Here is an 11,510-nt window from a genome sequence, read left to right as displayed (position 1 = left end):
GTTGTGTAAACTTCCTTTAATAAGAAGAAACTTTAACCCAGAGCCCTTCACAGGCAGCAGGGGTAGGCTCTAGTCTGAAATAAGTTTGTGCTATAATTCTTGAATGGCTGAATTCTGAGGATCAGAGCTTTTGGCTAGTCTGCAGCTGCAAGAAACATTGACTTTAGTATCCAGAACTCTCTCCCATTGTTCCCATGAGCTAAGGCACATTGCCCTCACAGCAGCAGCATAATAGTGATAACACTGTGGCACAAAAGTGTTTTGGATCTTATCCATGACAACGTTCCAGTATGAAACACATCATTATTGTACTTAAAGAGCAGGACTTCAAAACTTCTCCAATCTGTCAAAATGACCTTTATTCTGACACATTTTTTTTTTTTAAAAAAAGCACTGAGTAGAGAGAGTTAGTGATGTGCTCATGCAAAACATACCTTACTCTCTACATGACCAGTACTGCAGTGTGTTTAAAGTGTTTGAATAATATCAATTAAGCATTAAGAATGGCCTGTATATATCTTATTTATGCTGTACAGTTTGAGCTAGTTTTCAGAGGACAGACTGGCCCTAATATGACTTGCAGAACTAGTTTAACAAGGGTGGTTTAAGTAGTAAAAGAGTAGTTGGCGTAATCCAGAAAGATGATATAATAGTAAGGCTGTCCTTGTGGAGACAGCCTGCAAGAGTCAGCGATGGAGCCAATTCTAGATTTTCCTTCAACTAATCCTTTTCTGAACAAGAAAAAGTTTACATTAAGCCAACACCACCTTCAGTTAATGCTTTCTCTTGACTGAGAGTGTGTAAAGAGGAATCCCCTTTACTGTTTTTTTTTGTGTTCTAAACATGATGTTTTTTATTGCACAGCCAATCTGAAACTGTCCTTTCTGCCTCTGCACACTAACTGGAGTATTTATGGTACACAAAAAGTGTTTATCTTAAACTGAGCTCAAGTTTGATGCCCTTTCAAGTCACTTCTAGCTTATTTCTTTGAACACTAAAATGAACATTCCTGGTTTGATCTGACTTGTGCTACATTAATATGAAGTTAAGCAACTGAACAAATATAGGAAGAAAATGAAGTGCCTCTCCCAGAGGCAGCCTGGGTTTGTGAGACTTGTCTTTCAGGGCTGCTTAGAGGATGGTTTTATGCATATTTCCATGGATTATTTGAGACTATCTCCAATGTTTCATAAGTATTGGACAATCCCTAAGATGAGATACTTTTAGATCACCAAGCAGAAAGCAATGAACCAATACAGCAGGTCAGGAATTAGTTTCCAGGAAGATACGCCTGGACTCCTGACTAAGCCGCATTTTTGTAAATGTAAGAGTGACTTGATAGCTGTTAGTACCCTTGCCCTACAGGACTCCTTCAGACTGCAGAAGTCACTATGTAAGTATTTGTATAGATCAGATTCTCTTTCTCCTACCAAAATAATGGCAAACTCTTGGGAATTTCCTCTTTCTCCAGAATTTTTCAAGTACCAATGCTGAGGCACTTTAAGGAGTGTCCTCATAAATATGTTTTTGACTTGTTTTCTTTCCTCCCCTGAGGCCAGAGTTGCAGCAGTACAACACTAGAAGAAAAGGATCAAAGACTGAAGAGATGTATGTGTCCCTTGACTGACAGGGATCTTATTTAGGTCTATAACTGCCTGAAGGGATGCTGCAAAGAAGAGGGGGCACTCAGTGACAGGACAAGAGGCAATGGGCGCAAGCTGAAACACGGGAGGTTCTGTCTGGATGTCAGGGAACACTTTTTACTGCCAGGGCAGTGGAGTCTTCATCCTTGGAGATACTCATAAGCCAGCTGGCCGTTGTCCTAGGCCACCAGCTGCAGGTGGCCCAGAGCAGGAGACCTCCAGCCATCCCTTCCAACCTCAACCATCCTCTGACTCAAGCCAGAGAAAGTCAGGAGAACCCACGCATCTTTGAAACTTAAAACCCCACAGTCCTGGAGTATCCTTTAACATCATGTGCCAAAACACATCTTTTGATTCCACTTTTTTTATTAAAATATCTCATATGTATTGCCCACATTAAAATACAGCAGTAGTTTAATTTTAAATATAGCCACAAGTAGACACTCAAAAAACCCAAACCCACATCACTTTAATAAAACAAATAAATAAATCAAATTTGCTTATCAAAGTTTCAGACCATCAGGGTTAGATGATAATCATTTCAGACGCACTAGAAGTCCTAAGACACTGTACTACCCTACCCATATGACACTATTTTCTTGGAACACCACGTGCAGCCTATCTACAGTACATGGACTAGAACACGGAGGCACTGGGTCTATCATGGTGGTTATAGTTACAAACCACAGCACAGTAAGATCCTGCTTTACAGTAGCTTTTGGATAATGTCCTATACTAGAATGGCATGGCAAGGCATTTCTGGGAAAGAGTAATTTAGATAGATTTAATCTTTTGACACACATAGATAAGGGTTGGTTTTCTTTATCCCATTCTCTGCATGAGGAGTGGATGCTTAGCCTTATCCTGCAAGTATACAAAGCTTGAGTTGGTAATGAATTTGGTTTTGATTAGATGCTGACAACTATGCTCTAATGCAACACTGATTTTATGAAACCATACACTTGCCTTCTGTTTTAGAAGTTACCTGGACTTCTACATCTGGACAGTTAAAATATAGCTTAAAAAAAAAATTATAGTAGAGGGACACAGTGCCTGAAGGTCAGGCATCTGGCTTGTCTTGCTTTACACAGACAAAAGTTACAGCTAATTACCAGTGTTTGCAATTCAGAAAAAAGGAATAGCTTTAGCATGGGCAAACAATTAGAGGACATTTGCTCCATTTCCCCTCACCTCAAAACAAGTGAGAAAAAAAAAAAATCTACAAACTAAATTTGCACTGCAGGATCGTGGATACTTCAGATTGGATCAATATGCTTTATTTTTACTGAAAGTGTCCCAAGATGTGTGGAAAGAAAAAGGACAGCAAAAGAAATCTTAATTTTTGACTAACGTAATTAAATTCAACAGAAACGCATCAATTCCCATCGTAGAGGCACAATTCATAGAAAGCTGCATCTAAAATGTCAATGGAAACAAGTAAAAATACTAGTCCAAAAATAAATAGTGTAATTCACCGGTAAGTTATTTTGCTGGTACAGTGCAAGGTAAGTAAGGTCATAGAAGTGCAGTATCACCTTTTTAGTATAAATACTTTCTACATAAGTCAGAAGAGCTACAAAATTAGTCTCAAAAAATAACTGTGCAACACATTTAAGACAGACAGCATGCTTATTAAATCCCAGTGTCTAAGCTACCTGTTTAAATATGGTTTACTGTTCTTTTGTCTCAGCTGCCTGAAGGAATTACGAAGCTTGGTCAGAACCAAATTCACTTGCATCTCTCACTTCCTGTAAACAAGTTTTATCTATATTATTGATCCCAGTATTCAGTAGCAGTTCATGCCACAATGAGACCCGATTTGATTTTTTTAGTATTGTATTAAAAGCCACAACTAGAAGAACACTTACTAGATGAGCAACTAGATTTGAATTATTCGTGTCTGGCATTGCGTAAACATTTCTTTCAGTTCTTTTTGTTTCATTTCATTTATAACTTCTGGTTCTGCAGGGCTCTTCTGGACCTTTGCCACAGCAAAATTAATCCCTTGAGTCAATCCTGCTTGCGTGATGTTAGCAACCTGGACCATGGAACTGCGAATTTTAGCAAAAGGAGACACAGCTCTGCTGCTGCTACTGTCAGCTGGAGAAGGAGTCATGTGGAGTCCTGTCTCAAGGTTACCAGATACAGATCCTGGGCTTTTATGAGATTTAGTGAAGTCAGTCCCACCAACAGCTAAGAGCTGAGGATTTCGTTCAGAAGACTGTACATCCAGCTTAGATGGCCTGGAAGGAATGTCTCTGATAGCTTCAGCCTTAGTTTCTGCCTTCTTACATGTATTATTGCTGGATGGATTTCTTATGTGATGGGGCTCTTGAGAACCAGCCTCAGCCTCCAAAACATCCGACATCTTATTTTGAGCATCGTGCACAAACCTCTGGCAGTACACATCAATTGGTTTAGCAAATTCCATCTCCGCATCGTCAGCAGAAGGCATGGGTATGTCTTCACAGTCAGACTGGCTGGCCTGAGACACGTGGATCTCGGACGGAACGTGAATGCTGATGTTCATGTCAGTGCTGCTTATAGACTGGGACCGACTGCCCAACCGTGGAGCCGAGGCAATGATACCACAGCTAGGCAGCACATAGTCTGCCTGCCCTATGTTCTCCAGAGAGTCAGTTAGCTGGTTGTCCTCATCGGATTTAGAATTACTCAGGAAGTCATCAGAGTGGAATGAATCATTATCTGATACTTCTGTATCAGATTCAGTATGGACTTTAGCATCTACCACTGGATTCTCTAAAGTTTCAAGGCTACTATCTGATTTCCAAAGATTCACTTTCAAATTTGGTTTTAAAAAATTGACTTTCACTTCAGGTTTGGTAAAGCTGCCTAACTTCCGAAGATTGCTAATATTTACATTGGACTTGGTTTGTTTTACTTTTTGATTGAGAGATGAGAACTTGCTCAGTAAATAATTCTTGCCTTGAGCCAGGGACCCTCTGTTCTGAGACCGAATGCCAATGATGTCTTCATGAGGTTTACTGCTCTTCCTGGAAGGAAAAAAAAATCTCTAATGTACAATCAAGGGAGTCTCATTTATAAACACCAAGTATTTACCATCTTAGAGACTGTTTCCATAATAGAGATGGACATTTTTGTTACTAAGTTATTCTTTCCTTACATAATCATACCTATATAAGCTAATCAATTTTGAAACAACAAAAAGGAAGGTTGATACAGAATGGTAGCCAAGCAAGGGGGGGGGGGGGGGGGAAATCAAGCTTCTGCAGGCATTTTTAGTTGTAGATGAAACTGGATTTGAATTCTCTGTATTTGTAACCCTGCCTTTATGCATATTCTACTCAGTAGCCAGATTTAGCAAACATCTAGTCTCCGGTACCTGTAAAAAAGAACAAAATTTTCTTGCTCCACTTTCTACTCAGCTGGGAAAAGCATCTGAAATAGTAGCCCAATAATCAAATGCAGAAGAAAGTTATTTAAATGTGCCCTAATAGTTTTCACTTGACAATTTACAATTGTGCTACACGACATTTTGTAGTAGTTCATACAGCCTGATTTGGAAGAGCTCGGAATAATGCAACAGATCACACTTAAACTGGTAAAACATGCTAAACTTCAGCTAGCCATCCTCTCTTATTTCTACTCCATTGTCCTTTGTAAATTATTTTCTCACTGTTAACACCTCAACAATATTAGATTAAGGTTATTTCTGTTTAATTATAGACAATTGACTTAATTAAAAATACTTACTAGAACTTTTTAGGTAGTTTTCTCTATGAACTATGCCTTCATGTGCCCTCTTAATGGGCTTGCAAAACAAAAACTTCTGTATCATGCTGACTAACACTTAAAGAGTTCAGAAGTTTAACTTCAGCCATTTCTTCACACAAGACCTGTAATCTTATCTGGATTTGTTAAACACTCAACTGCAGTGGAATCCAAACCAGACTTACACTTCACAGGTTGTATTACTACAGAAGCAGACATTAAGTTCAGATAGGAAAAATCAAAATTGACAAACTAACCATGAACCATCTGATTTGCAATATGTTGTTTACATTTGGTAGTATATATTCTCTATAAGCACACATGTACAAAATAGTATTCTTGCTTATACTTTTAGATAAGCACCTGCAGACAGTTATTATTGGAAGCAGCACACAGACGAATTAACTCCTAGCACAGTACAGCTAGGGGCATTTCCTTGAGGCATCACATATGGCTGTTACCACATACTGTTACAGCCACTGAGAAGAGAGCAAAAGTGGGACACAGAAGGTTCACATCATTTAAGTACTCACCTCTCCAGCTTCTTCTCAATAATGGGCACATCTAATCCCGTTGCTTGCTTTGTGATTCTCAGCATTTCCGCGATGCACTGAAGAGTATCTGAAATCCAAGTAGCAGCCTGTCAGACCCTTAAAAACCCCTTAACATCCCATATTCCAAAATCTACAAAGAAATAAGTCTAATTTTAACATAATTAAGTTAGTTTGGTTTTGCTGGTTGTTTTTCCTCCTTCACCCCACAGAATAGTTGCACCTTACAAGCTCTAATGCTGATTTAAAGTTTACAAAATAAGCCTAAAGAACAGACTCTCCTTAAGCCCTAAATACTGGGTGTAAGTGAATCACTGTCAATTCATCATTTGTGGAAGGAAGAGAAGCAATTATTTTTATTCTAATCCTTGTTGACAAAACTCAGTGCTCCAGGTAATAAGTGATATTTTTTCCCTTATTAGTGTTCATTTTAGTTAAACAAGCCAGAACATTTGTAGACATTGATTTCACTAAATAAATTTCTTCTGCTCTTTAGGAGCTAATTTTAAGTTCATTTTATCGTTTTTGGAGCAGTGAAGATCCATACATGGAAATGTCTCAATTCTAGAGAGACATGTTGCTTTAAAGCCACATCTGAAACTTATTTTTCTTTGTATTAAAACAGTAACATTCTAGTGCTCACACAGGAAGCCACATACAGAGGTTTTTTGCTGGGTCCCTACCCCACACAACTGGATTATATTAAATCTATCCTTCTTCAGAAGTTATTCTAAGAGCAATGGAAAAAGTGTTCCCTAGAGAAACACTGATATACTGAATACACTTTGATGTATAAAACTTTTACATATGAAGCAAACCTTTTCCATCTTCTTCTGGGTTGCGTACCACAGCTCTAAGAGTGTGGAAATATCCGCTCATTTCTTTGTATTTGTAATGCAGCCTCATGCAAGAGAACTTGGGTTTGCCAAAGAGAGTAGGCTCAGGCCCTGAGAAATGAACCAGGAGATTAGAAATTTTCTTTAACCAAACACTGAAAGAGATATTTCAAAGACTACTTAAACATATGTAAGCGTTGACAAGTCTCTCGGCGTAAAAAGCTTCATGTTTTCTTCAGAGTAGGATAAACATTTTAAATATTTTCACAAAGAAACTAAATCAATTACTCACGAAAAGCAATTAGACTTTGTGTATATCTATTATAATCCAGTCTGATTGATTATTACAGAGCACCCTTTCAAACAGAAGAAAAAAATCTACACCTATTACATCCTGTGTTTTAGGGTATGCTCCTGCAAGGATTAAAGGAAAAGCGTATATATTTTTACCAAGGGGAGAAATGTGAGTTTCATGATTTAGACCAAGCACTTCAACTCTCCAATGCACTGCATCAGATCTATATCGTTAAATGGGGAGAGGGGTTGTTTTTATAAGGTATTTGGTCCAGATGTTTCAACTATATTCTGTACGTCAGGATGTATTACAGATCTCCACAACACACAAGTGAGAGACCTTTCCACTGAATTCTTAGAAATTCACTTAGAATAGTGAAAGTTACAGCAAAGAGCTGATGAAATCACTATGCATTGTGTAATGGGGTTGAACTCTAGCGAGGGGGGTGAGGCCACAAAAATTCCCCTCCCTTCTCTCCAACTGAAACACTTTTAATCTGTAAAGTCAGAGATAGCACATCTTTAATACTTCCATCAGAAAATGCTGGATTTAGCCTGCAGATGTTACATTCTTTAGTCAATAAATAAGTTCAATCAGCATAACAAGGTGATTTCATAATAGCATGTTTCTTATCAGACCTTGAGAAAGAAGAGTTTTAGAAAGCCATGAAACAGATCTAAAGTACAATTCTGAACCAGCTTCTGCATTTGGATCAAAGAAAGAGTGCACTGAATGCACAAACCTGTGATTCATTACAGAAGTTGATCGAATTGTTACTGCCATTTGATAAATAATGAAATTTGTTTTGAGGAATCCATGGGGGTTTTTTTTAAGAGTTTGGAAGAGGAAAGATTTTAGAACCCTGCCAGTGATCAAAGTTCCCATTTCAAGCAGTAGCAAAAGACAGTAACTGGCATCCATTATTGGCAAGAAAGCACATTTCTAGCTACAGTGGACTACACAGGATACATGCAGTACACTGAGGCTTGCTGTTTGAATATATTTGTAGGATGCTTTGATAAGTGCTCAAGCTATTGTTAAAAGCATACAAAAAAAATAGATGGTGACTACATTCTTACCTATTTCTATTTTTTCCAGAGCTTCAAGACTTAACCTTTGGTATTGATTCACCTTGTCGATTTCATCATCATAACTAGAAAAAAAAAGAATCAGAATTTAATGCTTCCTCCTAATCTAAAACAAAGGTACTAAAAATAAGCTACACATACTAAGAGGAAGTGATAACTTACTAGGCCACGTAGTAAGCAGAATTAGAAAGTAACAGCAGAACATCCACGTCCTTATGAGTGGCATCAATGAGACTAAGGAAGGGAAGAAGAAAAATGAATACAGGGAGAAGGTTTTATTTGTACAGCTGCAACACATCCCCAGGGTATTTTAGGGACACTCTTACAGTTGAAGGCACATTACAACAAGAGGTTTCAATTATGGTACACTATCTTGTGTGATGCTGCTACCTCTTCACAGCCACTGAAAAACCAAGTTAGGTGAGACACTTCACAAGCCAAAATGTGATGTGTCATTAGACTTATCAAACCATAAGTGGATCCATGTAACCAACACTCTCTTAAACCTGGAGTTACTCAATAGCTCAAACAGGTCAGCAGCAGGTCCAAAAATAAACAGAAAACCCACAAGCTATTAAAAACACTAACAGAGAAATGGAAAAATACCTCAAGACTCAGTTAAGGTGATGAGTCTGTGCTTTGAATAGCTATCATAACATCCTGCTTTGCTATTTTTAGATGCTGAAGTTTAACCTGCAGAAGATCTAGTCTCTGTGTTTCAAGTTAGTGAACTCTGAACTTGGTAAGGAGACTTATCAGTGAAGTTAGTTTATGCTCACTACTTTTCATGAAGAGAAATCTAGGCTTTCCTACTACTGACTCATTACACAAGAATTTAATCTGATCGGATATGGCTTTGAAGTCACATTACACTTTCCCTATAAAGCAATAAGGAACAACAGATCCTCAAACAGTCCCTTTAGAACTAAGGGTGGTTAAAAGTTCTCTTCGTGGTGCCTACCACATTTTGGCAATATTAACTGAACGCAAGCATTTCCAGGTGACGTCTCAAAGGTAGCACCAGCATGCACCATTTTTATGGCACTTTGGAAAAAAGCACATGTTTAGAGGAGCTTTTCTTTTACAGTTACAAGTGTTCATTCCTTTCAAGGACTCTTCTCATTTTACAAAACTGTCCACTTGTATTCTGTTAACACATCAGCTATCAAAATCATTTAACATCAGTAGTAATTAACAGAGGTGTCATAGTACCAGCTGATCAATTATGACTTTATTCAACAAACCTTGGATCACAGTCAATAAGTGCCCATCCTCCATGGAATTTTTCGTCATCTGGTAAGAGCAGTTTCATGTAGCTCTGCAACAGCTGGCTGATCAATTCCTGATGGCTCCTCAGGTTCTCCTTGTGCAGGGCTTCGTGTTCTTTCTCTTTTGTAAATATGGAGTAAAGATCCTCTGTTACAGGGATACCCTGCATCAAATCTAAATAAAACCCACAAAATAGCAAACAAGAAGCCAACAGTTAAGAGTGATATACAGCTACAGTCTGTTGATTACTTTGTAAATTCCTTCCAAATGTTTCCTATTTGAAGACAGTCTTGGGAAATGGTTATTCTTTCTGAATAGAATGTTGCCTGAAACTTAAAACCTAATAGGTATAACACTATTTTCTCTCAGAGAAAAGCAAGAATTAACTCACCATTTTAAGAAACACTTGCTACATAGATTTAACTTTGTCTAAAAGAGAGATGTTATAAAAAAGTTAATGCTAAAATGACACTAGGAGCAAATTCTACAATGAGCTACACTGCATGTAATGCCTCTGAGTTGAGTGTTGTTTAATCTCCAAATGGAGAGTGACTGTTTCATATCATGTCTACTACACAGACATGAATATTATATACACTCAAGGTGCTTTTAAGCTTCAGGGAAAAAAAAAAAAAGTCAGTCAGAAAGATAAAGCCAAAATGATTTTCATACTTTTCTAAATACCATAGCTCAGCTTAGTTGAAGTTGTGTTCTTACCTATGACTGCTTGCCTGTAAGCATCCCTGAAACGATTCAAGTAGTATCTGTTTGCAGAATTAACTCCATCCTTCATGACCCCAGCCAGCTTTCTTTCACCAGTCCTTGTGAAGTCACCCTGTTACACAGAATATGCGAATCATGAACATATGCAACTCTGAAGTAGCACTCTCAGCTCAAAAGCTTTGGTGGTCTGAAATTCAGAACTGAATAGATGACAACTCAGAAATTACGTTCGAGTAACTATTTCATATACAGGTTGAAAATACTGATTTTCAAAGAGCATCTACTTCTCAGGACATTGTTTGAATCTGCAGAGAATCTTACACTTTTGACAGACTTACAATTCTACATGAAGTCCTAATGGAAAACAGTAATCTGGACATATATGCCAGCTAATACTAAAGCAGAACTTTTAAGACATCAGTCACTGGGATGCTTGAACACATCAAAAAAAAAACCCCCTTATTTTGCCTTTAATGTAAAAGGAACACTACTGGAACAACAGAGAAGACGGGAGCTTACTGAAAAATGGTTTTCATCTTCTCTGCTTCTGCTGCCAAAACAAGACAATCATAACATACTGAAGGAACATATCCTCACAAGCTCAGAAACAAAAAGTTTCTAGGCCATGGAAGGCTTAGAATTTGAATAAAAAGCAGTTTTGGTAGTTACGCTTCACTAAAGGATTCTATTTTCAGAGACACTCTGAACATTGGCACAGAGCAGTTCTAAAAGCCATGCCAACTGCTATGAAGAACATTTCAAGTGTGCTTCACTTTCAAATTAAAGGAAGCATCACAATTAAACTCAGAATAAATTTAATCCGCAAACCTCAAGAGTGAGTAGACAAATCTTCAAGCAGAATGGCTGAAAATATAGATCTATAAATTGAGTTCTGTGCTTCAGATTTAAAGTTAAATATTCACAATCAAGACAACTGTGTCAGGCTGGTTTTTACCTTTTTTTTTTTTTTTAAAAGATCCATGTAATAGATTAATCAAAGTTCAGTAGAGATATTTAAAAAGAGAGTTAAGAGTTAAGCATTTCCACTGTAAAGTTTTTTCCAGTGCCAAATACCAGGAATACTAAAAATTGTTCTATCAGTGACAATACACAGAGAAAGTAGCTCAAATTCTATGACTTTTCAAAGCATCAGGAGTGAATAGTAAGGAGTTTCATGACTGATTTCTTATCTTGACAGACTGCATTACAACTAAATTCAGAAAAGTCTTTAGAAAAAGTACCTACATATCCTGATCTTCAGTCCTTCAGAGTATTTTTCTGATGTATTGTAACTGCTTAAAAGTACTATAAACATGCTTAAATTTAAATAGAAGTAATGCTTAATGTAGATC

At 37.6% G+C, this 11,510-nt stretch overlaps 1 protein-coding gene across 4 annotated transcripts in view; it reads right to left on the bottom strand.

Moving 5' to 3' along the window:
- Nucleotides 1-1,991: 1,991 nt before the first annotated feature.
- Nucleotides 1,992-11,510, bottom strand: part of INPP5F (inositol polyphosphate-5-phosphatase F) — a 45,257-nt gene continuing 35,738 nt past the window's right edge. For 2 of the 4 annotated variants that reach the window (XM_074875414.1, XM_074875418.1), the window contains 7 exons: nt 10,153-10,270; nt 9,411-9,609; nt 8,329-8,400; nt 8,158-8,231; nt 6,766-6,894; nt 5,930-6,017; nt 1,992-4,657 (listed from right to left, as the gene is read on the bottom strand). In XM_074875414.1, coding sequence (XP_074731515.1) covers nt 3,523-4,657; nt 5,930-6,017; nt 6,766-6,894; nt 8,158-8,231; nt 8,329-8,400; nt 9,411-9,609; nt 10,153-10,270 — 1,815 coding nt within the window. In that variant the 3' untranslated portion in view covers nt 1,992-3,522. The remainder of the gene's footprint in view (nt 4,658-5,929; nt 6,018-6,765; nt 6,895-8,157; nt 8,232-8,328; nt 8,401-9,410; nt 9,610-10,152; nt 10,271-11,510) is intronic. The other 2 variants (XM_074875416.1, XM_074875417.1) reach the window with 2 other exon arrangements.

The sequence above is a fragment of the Strix uralensis genome, chromosome 7 (assembly GCF_047716275.1).
Source record: "Strix uralensis isolate ZFMK-TIS-50842 chromosome 7, bStrUra1, whole genome shotgun sequence".
Taxonomy (NCBI): Eukaryota; Metazoa; Chordata; class Aves; order Strigiformes; family Strigidae; genus Strix; species Strix uralensis.
Note: the sequence above shows the minus strand (reverse complement) of the source record. Positions and strands in the feature narration are given on the sequence as shown.